Source organism: Grammomys surdaster, unplaced genomic scaffold (assembly GCF_004785775.1).
Source record: "Grammomys surdaster isolate TR1022 unplaced genomic scaffold, NIH_TR_1.0 122503, whole genome shotgun sequence".
NCBI classification, from domain to species: domain Eukaryota; kingdom Metazoa; phylum Chordata; class Mammalia; order Rodentia; family Muridae; genus Grammomys; species Grammomys surdaster.
This window is the reverse complement of record NW_021617985.1, coordinates 1833-17591: the sequence shown is the minus strand read 5'-3', so window position 1 is coordinate 17591 and position 15759 is coordinate 1833. Positions and strand designations below refer to the sequence as shown.

The window sequence follows — 15759 nt, the reverse complement described above, 5'->3', positions numbered from 1 at the left end:
CATTTTGATTAGTAAATATTTCACTTGAATCTATGCTATTCACTGTTATAGGTAAACACACTGTTTCTCAAGGAGATCCATCTCCAGGATCGTGGTCCATCTCCAGGATTGCATCAGTTTGTATTTTCTTTATAGTTTCTATTCCCATTTTCAGTTCTTGGCAGTTTCATTCATTTCTTTCACCAATTCAAATATATTTACCTGCATTTCTTCACGTGATATATTCATTTTCTCTTTGAAAAGGCTTTCTCATATTTATAAAAGGGGGATTAAGGTTACCTTTTTGTGCTCTGGCTATGTTAGAACACTCAGGGCTTGCTGTAGCAGGATAGCTGGGCTCTAGTTATGCTATATATCCCCGGCTCTTGTTAACTGTCTTCTTACAATGTCCTTTACACATCTGGTTTTCTGTGGTGATAGATGGAAGTCCTTGATGCTACCCCTACACCCCAGGAAGTCAGGGAGAGCCATGGGATAGACAATGGAGTACATGGAGGCAGCACAAAGCTTACCTATGCTGGCTGTGTTCTAGAACAGACCTGAATGTCAAGGAATTTTTGGAAGAGTATTTCAAGTTGAATGTTCCTGTGAACACCCCATTAAGACTTCCACAGGGAGACAGGAATTCTTCCAGCTCCTCAAAATGGCAGGGAAAATCCAGAGACAGGCACTGGAGATCAGAGGACCATGAATGCAAATTATTCTGCTACTATGCCCCAAGCAGATCAAACTGGAAAAAAATTGATGTAGCAGGGTTCCAATATGGTTGTTCTTTGGGGCCCATCACAGACCTCCATGGGGAAGCAGGGCATCCTTGATGTCCTGCAAGGCTCTAAAATATAGCCTTCATATGAATATAATTTATAATTAATATAAAATTTATATTATTGGTGTCTCATAGGCTTACTACTGAATAAGCTCACAACTGCTAGTTCTTTAAGAACTCAGGCTAGCTGACTCAGCTCAGCTGCTGGGGCTGAAAGACTCTAAGCTGACTGAATCAATATGGCTTCTCTCAACTTCTCACTGAATTGCTCTGCTGGGCCTAATGATCACTGTTCTCATTATCTGGCTCATTCTTATTCTCTGGCTTAAACTGCCTATAGTGAATTTTACTAAACTACATGAACTCATGAAACAAATTAACCCCACTTCATTATACTCAGTGTTTCTCCCTCTCTCTCTCTCTCTCTCTCTCTCCTTGCACTGTACTTTAATGCGTAATCTTTCTATCTCTTCTCTCAGAGTTCAGCATATCCTATCTCTGACATATTCTATCAAGTTTTTCTGTGATTATCTGTCTGTTAAGTATAAGTAAATTTAAAAAAATGGCTGCTTCCTTCTAGAAGCTAACATTACTTAACATTTTTGGGGGGCTAAAGGTATGTACCAAGGTCTTGTCTATATCCCAGCCAGATCACATAGATATAAGTCTTTTGGTGTGAACCATTAAAAGAGCAGTCAAGATGCTGGATTAAGTTTTCTCTACAGTCTTAGTTTTCTATCCACTGCTGTGACCAACACCATAATTTAAAGTGCCAAGGGAAGAAACAGATCATCTTAACTCTTATAGACTCACATGGAGGAAAATCAGGACATGAAATCAGAGGAAGAACTTGACAGTGGAAACAAAATCCAAAACTGTGAATGAAATCTGCTTACGTGCTTGTTCTCTAGAATTGTTCAATATGATTTCAAATATAAAACAAGAATACATGCACTTGGATCCTACCATAAAACTCTGCCTAAGATTTCACAATCAACCATTAATCAACAAAATGTCTCTTCACAATTGTATGCAAAGAAACTTGTTGGAAGCATTTATTTGAACTGAGGTCCCTTGTTCCCTGATAACCCTAGTTTGTATTATGTTGATAAAATTCCAACCACCAGAAAAAATGGACAGGCTGGTCCTGGCATCCTGACATGACCCACTAACTGAGTGTCCATGTGTTCACTACCCATAAGAAAAGAAATGACTGAACAAACTCTTAATAAGGATCCACATCTGAAATAGAAAAGAACTGTAAATATTGTGTGATCTTATTGTGAACTCATTCCCTTTGCAAGTGACATTTTCCTAGTAACTTCACTCTTATGGAAATGAATGGGATAGCAAAACCCAAGAAGCACTTAAGGATAGCATAGAGATAAACATTATCTTTGAAGTAACCAAAGTCAGAAATGCTTGACTAAATTCACTTATACCAAGCTACTCAACATAGTAAAAGAAATGTACAATCATTACTGTGACACTCCTTCCCAAATTTTTGTAAACACAATGAAAATATCAGACAAAGACTGGACATACTGAGAGTAATGTCTGAAAAATATTCTCCTAACCCTCAGACTATCACAGCAAAGGGAAACAAACCACTTATACAGAAAGTGACAATCACAGCATGCACTTTCTCCATAATATTGTGACCTCCATGCACCACTGCCACTCACATTATAAAGATTATGCATTTGAAATGAAAAACACAAAATGTAACGACTCCATTGCCACCTAATAAACCCACACTTCCTTAGTCCTAAAAAAGAAATAGTTACAGCTCTTTACTTTTCTTCCCTGGTATTTCCATTACAAAGTCATGGGGAGAAACTCTACAGTCTCCTGTTCTCTATGAAGACCAACACGTGAAGACAGAAGGTTCCCCATGTTTATGCCTGCCCTCTGCTACAGTTCTTGTCATTCCTAAGTGTTCTCTGGCTTACTTTATACTTCAGTCTACATGACAATAAAGCCTAGTGTCACGCTACTGCTTTTTTCCATGTGAACAGCAGGTCTACCTGTCACTCAACAATGCATATTCATATTTAGAAACATGTTTTATGTGTTACAAGCTGAACAAAAGATGAATAAGATATATAAAGCCCATTGATACAGAAATACTGACACAAATCAAGCCACGGTGTCCCTGAGTAGGAAGTTTAAGACACTCAGTCTAGTGACATAGGACCCATATTAGTCTCTTGAATCTACTCTCAAATAAACATTTGAAAGCCAATGGACTAAATGTTTGTGAACTGCTTCCTAACAGTAATTTCCTGAAAAGTGGTGAAAATAAGATCACAGAACAGAAAGTTCTTTTTTAAAAAGTTGGCTCCTCGGGCATAAAAATAATATAAATGCATAACTTGAACATAATTTAATGACTAGTCACTAAGTAATAATTATACAAGTTTTATGTACATTATTAAATAACAATTACTTCCATATTTCATATAATAAAATAGTGCAAAGAATATTTCCTTATCCTACTGCTATCTATGACTGTCAATTTATGTGTGGATGACTTGACAATCAGTTACATTATCAGGCTATTTACTGTCTGTGTTTTTGCATCTGTATTTTCAAACCACCTGGTGAAGGAGATGCCAGTAATCCTATTCAGAAGGGAATATTAATATACAAAATCCAAAAATGAATAAATAAATAAATAAATAAATAGAAAAATACAGAAAAACATATGATTAAAAGATTCCCCAATTCCATTCTAAATCTTCAAGTGTAATTGACAATGACTTATAATTGTGTTGAAGATAAGGTATCCTGTTCTACTTGCACTGCATGAATAAGAATTCACTTATTGTAAACAATCCTACACCCCTCATTTTTGCTTCCAAGGACTTCAAAATATGCCTTAAGCTTTCTCTTGTTTATTTGAAAGTGGAAATTCAAACAGTTCCAGGGAAAACTTCCTGAGTTTTCACTTCCATTTCCTCTTATAAGCAGAGGCAAAAGGAGAGGAAACTGGAATCCTTGCTCTGTGCTTCCTTTTATCCTCTCAGGAACCTCCCCCAATGCAAAGCAGCCCTCAGCTCAGGCTGAAAGCCCAGGCCTAGCTGAGAAGAGCCATCCTCTTCTCACTAGAGCCTCCATCAGAGCATGGCTGTCCTGGTGCTGCTCCTCTGCCTGGTCACCTTTCCAAGCTGTAAGTGTATCAGAGTTTCAGGAGAAGGACTCAAAAATGACATCTGTGGAATGTGTGACTGATGCTGATGTTGCTTTTCCCAGGTGTCCTGTCCCAGGTGCAGCTGAAGGAGTCAGGTCCTGACCTGGTGCAGCCCTCACAGACCCTGTCCCTCACCTGCACTGTCTCTGGATTCTCATTAACTAGCTATGATGTACACTGGGTTCGCCAGCCCCCAGGAAAGGGTCTGGAGTGGATGGGAAGAATAAGGTATGATGGGAACACAGATTATAGTTCAGCTCTCAAATCCAGACTGAGCATCACCAGGGACACCTCCAAAAGCCAGGTTTTCTTAAAAATGAACAATATGCTATCTGAAGACACAGCCACCTACTACTGTGCCAGAAACACAGTGAAGGAAGTCTAGTATAAACCTGCACAAAAACCACCCTACTGAGATCCTCAGGACCAGCAGGGGGCAGTGACAACCAACAAGAACTTCCCAGGGGTCACTTCAGAAAATAAAATCTGGCCTATGCTGTCTGAGCATGCTTTTTAATGATAAAGATGTGGACTCTTTTCCGGTCATGGAAATTCGCTACAGCCTTCTCTGCAGTCTCACATTCTATTAAAATTATTGTTTTTTCACACACTAATAGAATATTTAAGTGTTTATATAATCTAATAGTGTATAATAAGAACACACTTGAGTTGATATTTATCAAGATAACTCAGTGAAGCACTGTATAGTTGAGAACAGTCAGGGAGATTTGATCATGGACTTTTCTTCCAATTGCTGTAGTTGTGTAGTATTTCTATGTTTACCATACTTAATTCATCTTTGAGATTGATTGTACTCATCTTCCCTAACATGTAGCTTTTAAAAACACGTCCAAAATTTAATGAGAACACAGTTATCTTTCTGAAGGCTAACTCACAAAATCAGCTCTCTGCATGTAAAGAACATATGTTATTATTAAATGTGGAAAAGAGCCATACATATTATGATTAAAATATTGTAAACATTGCTTATCTTATGCTACTAGGTAGTCAAAGGAAGAGTTCTTCTGTAACATAGGTATACTAATAAGATTACATTAATATTATTATGTTAATATTATATGTTCATATTATTAAATATAAATGTATTATTATATGTTTACATTAATATATTATATTATTAATTATAATAATTATTATATTATTATATAATTATGTTAATATTTCAAAATCCCATTCCTCATTTTGATTTATATGTATTTTACTTGAATCAACACAATTTACTATTATAGGTAAATACATTGATCCTCAAGGAGATCAGTCTTATTTCTCTTCTCAACAACAACTCATATCCTTCACTTGTCTGAGATGTGGGTTCACGGGATAATACAGGGATCAGAAAACACAGAACTGAGATATGGTGTCCTCATTGGTGGACATCTTTCTGCCCTCCATTCTCTGATTAGTCTCATTAATCTTGGCCAATGTATGTGGGCAGAACAGGTTACATAAAGCTAACCTCTCTTTTGTCCAGAAAAATGGAAATTAAATTAAATATTCTATGTTGTCTATAATCAACAGCATGAAAGTCATTTACTAAAAGAAAGAAGAAAATAAATGTTATAAAAATAGAGAGAAATAGGTCTTTGTTCTTGTGGTTGGAACATCGTTCTCCAATATTTGAAAATAGTTTGGGGTACATGCAACATATTAAAATTTCAACACCATGTGACCCAAGTATCAAAGTTCTGTAGAGTAGACAAGAAATTGATGTTTTAATTTAAAATCAAATGTGATGATTCCATTTTCTGATCTGACTACTCTATTGTCTCTCAGTGATGGATTCTCTGTGGAGACCTACACTCTGAACTATTATAAGGACACCCTCAATGAATTATGGTTTTAGCAATCATATACCTATTTCCTTTTCTTATTTGTTGTCAGCCAGGACTTGTCCATGAGAATAGTGGAAATATGCTATTATAAGTTAATATTTATAAAAAAAACCTATGGAAATAAATTGGGTATCCTTGCAAGTTCTAAGTCAATTTGACACAAGCTAGAGTCATCAAAGGGAGGAATGCCTTCATAAGACCAGGCTGTAGAGAAGCTGGTGAGGTACTTCTCTAGATAGCATTTGAAATGGCAGTCTTAGTCCATTACGTGTGTGGTTGTGGGACTGCATAAGGGTATTCTGGTTCATGGTTGGGCAGGTACCTCGAACCCCGAGACGCTGTGTGAGAACCGGCAGGAGTTCGGCGTGCCCTCAGAATCCAGGGTCCTGAAAAGCAGTCCAGTCTCCATAGAATTACATTGTTCAGTCACATAGTGCAGACTATAGGCCTCAGCCCCTAGAGATTTACATACTAATGAAAGCTAGACAGCCCCTCCCAAAGTGCATGGGTAGAGGGTGTGACTAGAGGCCTCAGGGCCTAGGGATTTACATACTTATGAAGGCCAGAGGGTGGGGCAAATTAAGCATGCCTCCCCAGATCCTCCCCTGTTCCTCCCCAGATCTTCCCCCTTTCTCCCTCCCTATATATCTCAGGACTGCCCAGAGTTTTAGGGGGCGTACATTCAAATCCATCCACCGTTCACCATGAAAATAAACCCTTTTAGAACCACAGACTTCCTCATGTTATTGGTGCCTCTCACCGTCAAAGCCTCCAGGCTGCTGGAACCTTAGACCTCCTCCCGCATGTGGGACCCACCTTAGCATGGAAACCCCCCGGGGACACTACTGCTTTGGCCTGTAATTTTTCCCCACATTTGGCACCTAACGTAGGACACAGACACCTACGGACTTCAAGAACTGGGCCACCCCAGTCTGCTACAAAATGCAGCCAAGCTTCCTGCCCTGCTTGTCTGGTGCTGTGAGGAATCGACTCAGTGAAGATTCTGTGCTTCTCCCATGCTGACTGAAGCTTCAGCTGCTTAATCTCTCACCTAGAAGACCTCTATGTTCCAGCCACATCTTCAGACAAGCTGGCCAGGCCGCCAAGTCTGCTAAGCAAGTATAGTCTTTCCTACTGGTGCTGCTAGGGCCTCTTTCTACTTCCCCTCCCCCTTGTTTCTCTCAGCTGTGGGTTGTCCAGCGTGTGCCCACATGTCCCCGTCTGGGTCCTGAGAGCCAAGGGCTTGAGACCAGTTGGTCTCCGGCCAACTTCTGGCTGGGGGATCCCCAATCCAAGAGCTCTGCACCCCTGCGGAACCAGAGTGAGAATTCCCCATGCCGGGCTGGGCCCCAGTGTTGCAGGGAATAAACTCATCCAAGATCCCATGTTCTCCTGCCATGCTGAGCTACAATCCTAGCCTACCACATCATGGCAGACGCAGGAACCCACAAAGCAACAGAGACTCATGCCCTCGCATGCCCATGCATGGGCCTACATCGTTTCCTACAGGTGGTACAGGATCCAGGCAATGCCAGCTCCAAGAGTACCCCCACCCCGCTAGCGCCCACCGAGAACCTCTCCATTTAACCATGGAACCTCTCCATGGAACTCCAGCCTATTTCACAGACTAGGTGGGTCTCTCTGTTTCCCTTTCTTTCTCTCTCCATGTGTTTCAGGCCTCTGACTCTTAGCTATCACTAGCTCCTGCCTGGTTCAAAAGACTAGGTCTATCTCTCTCTCCCTTTCCTCCATGTGTTCTCAAGTGCAAGATGGTGGCTCCCTAGTCTCCACTCTGCTCAAAACCCAGCTCCCCAGAGAGGGCTCCTTCACAGCGAACAACTGTATTTCAGGCCACAGCGCCTGCCATGACTCTCGTTCTAAGACTCTTTCCCTTGGTTGAGAGAATCCCCTTTTGTTTTGAGCTCTCAGGAGTGCCTACTTCAGTCTTTCAGGAGCTGCCTGCTGTCATAGCTTACTTTCTCCCCACGTATTCTCCAACTTAACAAGATGGCAGTGATTCCCTAAGCTCCGTGCTCTGCCCCTTCCCCAGGGGTCAGCCTTTCGTGCTCTGCCTGGTAGCTTCTCAGGAGCAATGGCTCAAATTCTAGTCCCCAGTGATTTTCCCTCAGCGGATCAGTCTTTCACAGGCTGCCTGCTAGCCTAGTGTAGACTTCCCCACTGCTCCACCATTTGTGTCTGGCCAGTTACAGCCCAGCTGACTCACCTGAAGCAACAGGGCCTGCTCCATGCTTGCCCCTTCCCCATTTCACCTTCTAGGTCATTTGCGGCCAGCTATAGCCCAGCTGGCTTGCCTGATAGCAGAGGGTCTGAGACTCAGTCTGCTCCCTTTGCCCCTGTGTAAACTGCTCACCTCCTGAGAGCTTCTCTCAGGAGCTGCAAGTTCCACATGTCTCCCCACCATGGCTCAGTTTTACTCCTTCTGACTCTCCTATCAAACACCTATTATTCTTGCTTTGAGCTTTTCTTCAAAGTTTGCCTTTCTTCTTTTCCTTTACATTTAAGATTTACCAGCTAAGAAAAATAAATAGGGAATGCCTTGGCTTCTCTGCTAGAGCAGTCACCACACGGCAGAGCAAGCCCCTCTCCTACTGCATCTAAATCCACCATTAACCTTTTCTTCCCAACAGGAATAACTGCAACAATGTTCATGGTTTCCCTCCTTTAATGCCTTCTCCCCCAACAGGAACACCTAAAACAACAGTGTTCTTGCTTTTCAACCCAAAATTTTTGCTTTTTGTTTATATGTCTCCTTTTCTCTCTAACACTCGTGATATATTCCCAACATTTTTTTTCAATTCTGAAGATTTCTTCAAGGTTCAAAAGTCATCTAGATCTACTTTCACAGGTTAAATCAACATGCTGATCACCATCTTTCAGCTCTTAATTAACAACTAGTTTTCTTTTACGAACAAATTGTTGCTGCCTACATAATTAAAATGATGTTTTTCTTCCTCAGGCATCCAAAATAGACTCAAGGGTGACTTCTAAGACTAAAATTTCCTCAAACACCTTTGCCTTTCTAGGATCTCAACGACACAACCTGACTTGCCTGATCCCAAGTAGCCTAATGCTTACTACACACCCTTTGCAGATATCTCCCTGCCTGGGTGCTGCTTCCCTGTTGTGATTATACTACAGGTGCTTCACAAGTCCAGCAGAGACAATGCTACCTCCTGGAACCTGCCTAGGATGCCATTCTGTCTTCTTGCAGCCACACCACCTGACTGCAGATTCCAGAGACACTCTGAGATCCAGAGACACATGCTGAACTCCAGACACATGCCAAGATCCAGAGACGCTCACTGAGTCCTACAGACAGATTGAGACCTTCCGGCTACAAATGAACTCTTTTGCCAAAGTCAAATAGTTAAAGTTACATGTTAGTGAAGAAAACATAATGTCTATCTAGATTAGTCAGATATTACTACCCTCAAACTGTACCACCTGAATTCAATGATCCCTTGCCTTCCTTACCCCCCCCCCAAATCCCCTTACCCTGTGGCTTAATTGTGTTAACCACTTTGGCCTACATAGTGCTTTCTTTTGGCTTCCTCATCCCAAATTTTCACCACAGTGCCCCTCCCAAAGTGCATGGGTAGAGGGTGTGACTAGAGGCTTCAGGGCCTAGGGATTTACATACTAATGAAGGCCAGAGGGCAGAGCAAATTAAGCATGCCTCCTGAGATCCTCCCCTGATCCTCCCCAGATCCTTCCCCTTTCTCCCTCCCTATATAACTCTGGACTGCCCTGAGTTTTAGGGGCATACATCCAAATCCATCCACCATCCACCATGACAATAAACCCCTTTGGAACCAAGGACTTCCTCATGTTATTGGAGATTGCTGCTGCCAAAGCCTCAAGGCCACTGGAACCTTAGACCTCCTCCCGCCTGTGGGACCTACTGCAGCTAGGAAACTCCCAGGGATACCACCGCTGTGGCTTGTAATTTTTCCCCACACTCCTGTGCTAGTTTTTCTGGATTCAATAAGAAAAGATGAATGCAGATGAAAAGCTTCTTATTTACATGTGCTTATACAGGTTTCCAACAGAAAACCTGGTGCAAAATAGATCAAATTAGAGAGCACACAGAACTCTAAGGTGAATTGTAGCCTGTTTTGAAAGATTTGGCTGCTGGGTTTCCTAGGAAAAAGCCCAAGGTTTCACGCCTGGGAGCTGAGAATTGTAGCTGGCATCATGGGAATGTGAAGAACTTCTCTAAAAATGACCCTTTCAAGCCTTTTCACCTCACAGCCTTTCTAAACTACAAGGCTCCATGACCCACATCATTTGGGAAGATGACAGGCCAGAATCTAAGGTGAACAAGAAAGAAGTCGTAGAGGCTATGACCATTGTGGGAATCCCATCTATGGTGGTTTTGGGCATTGCAGGATGTGTGGAAACCCCACAAGGTTTCCGGACCTTCAAGACTGTGTTTGCTGAGCATGTCTGTGAGGAGTGTAAAGGCAATTCTATAAGAACAGGGACAAATCTAAGAAAGATTTTTATCAAGTACTGTAAGAAATAGCAGGATGACACAGGCAAAAAACAGCAGAAGAAGTACTTCAACAGCATGAAGAAGTACACCCAGGTCATCCACATAATTCCCCACATTGAGATGTGCCTGCTTCCTATGTGCCAGAAGAAGGCACACTTGATGGAGACCCAGGTGAATGGAGCACGGTCGCTGAGAAGCTAGACTGGACCCCAGAGATGCTTGAGCAGCAGGTGCCTGTGAACCAGGTGTTTGGGCAGGATGAGATGATTGACATCATCGGTGTGACAAAAGGAAAAGGGTACTAGGGGTGACCAGTCATTGGCATACAAAGAAACTGCCCTGAAAAACCCATCAATGTCTGCACAAAGCTGCCTGTATTGTCACCTGGCACCCTGCATGAGTAGCCTTCTCTGTGGCTGGAAATGGGCAGAAAGACTACCATCAGAGAACAGAGATTAACAAGATTTTCAAGATTGGTCAAGGCACCCTCATCAAGGATGGGAAACTGATCAAGAACAAGGCATCTACTGATTATGACCTGTCTGTAAAGAGCATCAACCCACTGGGGGGCTTTGTTCCTTATGTGACCAATGACTTCATCAGACTCAAAAGCTATGTGTGTGGGGGGAACCAAGAAGAGAGTGCTTAATCTTCATTAAGTCCTTGCTAGTCCAGTGCAAACATCAGGCTCTGGAGAAGATTGACCTGAAGTTCATTTGACACCACCTCCAAGTTTGGCCATTGTTGTTTCCAGACCATGGAGGAGAAGAAAGCATTCATGAGACCACTTAAGAAAGATTGCATTGCCACGAGGAAGGTGCTTGATTCCAAGATCATGTTGCACAGCAGGTGGGGAGCTCATCAAAATGTTTTCAGTAAAAAATAAAAATACATACATACATACATACATACATACATACATACATACATACATACACACATACGAAAAACTTGGAGAATTGTGTTGGGATTTTGATGGGGATTGTGTTAAATCTGTAGATTGCTTTTGATAGGATGGTCATTTTTCTATGTTAATCCTTCCAATCAAAGAGCAAGGGAGATCTTCCCATTTTTCTGAAATCTTTGATTTCGTTCTTCAGAGACTTGAAGTTACTGTCATACAGATCTTTCACTTGTTTGGTTAGTGTTACCCCAAGATATTTAATATTATTTTTGACTATTTGAAGGGAGTTATTTCCCTTGTTTCTCTCTCAGCCCATTTATCATTTGAATAAAGAAAGGCTACTGATTTGAGTTAATTTTATATATAGCCACTTCGCTGAAGTTATCAGCTGTAGAAGTTCTCTCTTAGAACTTTTGGGTCGCCTATGTATACTATCATATCATCCATAAATAGTGATACCTTGACTTTTTTCCAATTTTTATCCCCTTGATCTCCTTTTGTTGTCTTATTGCTCTACCTAGAACTTCTAGGACTATATTGAATTGATATAGGGAGTGTGGGCACCCTTGTCTTGTTCCTGATTTTAGTGGATTTGCTTCAAGTATCTCTCCATTTAATTTGAAATTGGCTGTTGGTTTGCTGTAAATTGCTTATATTATGTTTATATATGGCCCTTGAATTCCTGATCTCTCTAATACTTTTGACAGGAAGTGGTGTTGTATTTTTTCAAATGCATTTTCAGCATCTATGAAGATGATCATGTGATGTTTTTCCATGGAAGATTGTTTACATAGTAGATTATGTAAACGGATTTTTGTATATTGAACCATCCCTGCTTCCCTGGTATAAAGCATACTTGATTGTGGTGAATGATGGTTTTAATGGGTTCTTGGATTCTGTTTGTGAGAATTCTATTGAGTATTTTTGCATCAATGTCCATAAGCATAACTGGGATGAAGTTTTCTCTCTTTTTTTTTTTCTTGGTTCCTTGTGTGGCTTAGGTATCAGAGTAATTAGAATAAATTAGGTAGTGTTCCTTGGGTTTCTATTTTATGGAATAGTTTGAGCAATGGTGGTAATAGGTCTTCTTTAAAGATCTGGTAGAATTCTACACTAAAGCCAACTGGCCCTGGGCTTTTGTTTTGGTTGGGAGGTTTTTAATGACTTCTTCAATTTCCTTAGAGGATATGGGCCTGTTTAGATAGTTTACCTGCTCTTGATTTAATTTTGGTATGTGGTATCTATCTAGAAATCATCCATTTCATTTATATTTTCCAGTTTTATTGAGTATAGGCTTTTAAAGTAGGATCTTATGATTTTTTTGAATTTCCTCCAATTCCAGGGTTATGTCACCCTTTGCATTTCTGATTTTGTTAATTCGGATACTTTTTTTGGACCTTTAAGTTTGTCTGGCTAAGGGTTTATCAATCTTGTTGATTCTCTCAAAGAACCAGCTTGTGGTTTTGTTGATTCTTTTGAAATCCTGGGAAGAAGAGACATCCTAAGTGTGGAGAAAGGAGGATCACAGACAAGGGAATATTGATGATGTGAGGGCATAGGTGAGGTGTGGAGAGAGGAAGGAGAAGAGGAGGATGGAAATCAGAGAACTGGATATATAGGAAAATATCATCCTAAAAATTAATTATAAACCCAGTTTGCAGTAATTGTATTAATTACAGAAAGTGAAAGCTAGCGTAACAAATCATAAATACAGTCACATGTTACCTGGAGCATAGATGCAAGAAGAAAACTGTGGAGAACTTAAAAAGAAAATATGGAGAACCTTATGATGCAAAGCATCTGAATTGGCTTAAAAGAGAGTTATAGCAAACTCTGAGTGGTAGATAGACAGGGACCTGAAGTGTCTCCTGTATCTTAATAAGCCCTGAGGACAGCATTTTGTCATGAATAAGTAAAATTCAAAAGATTCCCAACAAAGAAGGAGCTCTGCTCCCATAACCTTGCAGATATAATCCTGTCCAAGAGCCATATTGGGAAAGCAGTGAGCACCCCAGACAGTGGGAAAGACTAAGGACACATCTAGAAACACCATTCTGTGTGCAGTGCTATTTAATTACACACTGATACTAAGAAATTAGAGTATGAAAACAAAGCATGTTCTGTGCACATGCACAAAGGGGAACTAAATGAAGTATGGTGAAATCTTAACCAAAAAAATTTGAGTATTAAACTGCCACACTTGGTGTAATTCTGTAACTAGCAGAGACATCTTTGATGTCTTGTATCTGCTATGAAGACTGCCTCAGACCCAAGCCCAACTCCAGAGCATGCTAGAGTAAGGAGACATGCAAATAAGGCTTCTATGTGCCTATGAAAACCAGCCCTGCCCTTACCCTGCAGCTCTGTCTGGAGAGCCCAGCCCTGATCAGCAGTAAACACAGACCACACACCATGTACTTTGGGCTCAGCTGGGTTTTTCTTGTCCTTATTTTAAAAGGTAATTTATACAAATAAGATTCAGTACACATGAGAAATAGAAAAAAATGTTTTGTTTTTTGTTTAGTTTTGTTAGTGACAGTTTTCTGATCAGCATTGTCCATTTACAGGTGTCCAGTGTGAGGTGCAGCTGGTGGAATCTGGAGGAGGCTTAGTGCAGCCTGAAAAGTCCATGAAACTCTCCTGTGCAGCCTCTGGATTCACTTTCAGTGACTATGCAATGGCCTGGGTTCATCATACTCCAGAGAAGGGTCTAGAATGGGTTGCAACCATTAGTACTAGTGGTGGTATCACCTACTATCCAGACACCTTGAAAGGCCGATTCACCATCTCAAGAGACAATGCAAAGAACATGCTATACCTGCAAATGTGCAATCTGAAGTCTGAGAACACGGCCATGTTTTACTGTGTAAGACACACAGTGAGTCAATGTTACTGTGAGCTCAAACACAAATCTCCTGCAGGACACTGAGGACTAGCAGGGGGTCAAAAAAGTACACAGAGATCTAATTAGCAGAGTTCTATCCTGTTCAGTAAGTGCTGGAGATAACAGAGGACTGGACTCCTCCCTCTTTGGGATTCCTCTATAAAATTACTCTCTCTACAAGTATAATGTGTATTAATATCTGGTTTACAAGTGTTTATTCATCTTTTATATGTGTTATATGTGTTTTGCATTTATTTATTTTATTTCTCTCAATCTCTATATGTCTGTGTTTCTCTCTCTCTCGCTCTCTTGCTCTCTCGTTCTCTCTCTGTTTCCTTCTACCTCTGTCTTTTTCTCCATCTCATGCTCAGTGTGTGTGTATGAGTGATTGACTGTGTTTCTGTATGTGTGTATGTGTTTATGTGCACACGTTGAGATGTCTTCTTCTATCAGTCAACACACAGACATTTGAAACAAAGTTCATCCTGTGCCTGGATCTTACTATCTAGTGAGACTCGTTGGCCAGTGAGTCCTAATAATCACACTGTCTCCACATCTCAGGCATGGGCTTACTGGTTAGATAGCAATCCAATTCCTTTTTTTTTTTAATTATGGAGAACGCAGCACAGATGCTTTTGCTTGTTTGGTAGGTTCTTGAAGCAGAGAGCTATATCCACAGTCCATTATAGATGACTTTTAACTTAGGATAAACTAATGACTTCAACATAATGAAAAGCAATGCACAGGGCAGACATGATTGTGTATGGAGACCAGGAATAGATCCTGAAGAAGCAAAGAACTGTTGAGATTAGGGAACCTGAGACACATGGCAGAGACTTAGTAAGGTTCCATGGTTTGAGTATTGTTTTAGATTCAAGTTAGAGCCAACATGGAAATCAGGCAGGGCCAGTCACCTATGAACCAGATGAAATTCAGTCTGTCCATCATCCTCACACAAACCATTTGCAGCAGACCCAGTGCTGAGCCAGCTGTGGTACAAGTAGTAAAGAGTGTGTGAGGCAACAGCACTGAGACACGAAACCAATGTAGCTTGTGATACTCACTGAGCTTCAGTTAGATGCAAAATGCTCCTAACCCACGAAGTGGATAACATTTCTTTTCTTTTATTGCTTTCTCTCTACTTATGATGCTTTAATTTGCATAGTTCACCTAGAATTTAATGGACCAAATGATTTTTGTTTTAACATATTAATCCTTTTTTGTTCTTTCCCCGGGGATCTAAGTATCTTATTTCTTCTCTGTCCCAGAAATAGGATGCTTGGCTCATGCTGAGTGGGTATTCCTCATCTGAAGCTCAGAATAAGTCGGATGTGGTACCTAGAAACTAAATAGAACATTATTGATGGCATTCTGGGATCATATGAATTATGTCACTCTAAAGAGAAGGTAAAGCCGAGCAGTTGTGGCACAAGTCTTTAATTACAGCACTTGGGAGGCAGAGGCAGACAGATTTCAGAGTTTGAGGCCAGCCTGCTATACAGAGTGAGTTCCAGGACAGCCAGGACTACACAGAGAAACCCTGTCTTGAAAAACCAAAAAAAAAAAAAATAGATGAGGTGGTTATAGATGAGGTGGAAGCCAGGGAATGATGACTGTTCATTCAAAGCATGATGTCACATGGA

General features: G+C 40.9%; 1 pseudogene and 2 gene segments (V, D, J or C); all 3 read left to right on the top strand.

Moving 5' to 3' along the window:
• Positions 1–3863: 3863 nt before the first annotated feature.
• LOC114636145 lies at positions 3864–4344 on the top strand. The segment is given in 2 exon segments: positions 3864–3938; positions 4022–4344. Coding segments are annotated over 2 exon segments (369 nt in total).
• A 2933-nt stretch (positions 4345–7277) lies between these two features.
• Positions 7278–11214, top strand: LOC114636144 (annotated as a pseudogene).
• Positions 11215–13629: 2415 nt separating this feature from the next.
• On the top strand, positions 13630–14110 carry LOC114636150 (the record flags this gene model as incomplete). The annotated part of the segment is given in 2 exon segments: positions 13630–13690; positions 13800–14110. Coding segments are annotated over 2 exon segments (357 nt in total), but the record flags the coding sequence as incomplete, so codon positions are not given.
• Positions 14111–15759: the final 1649 nt, after the last annotated feature.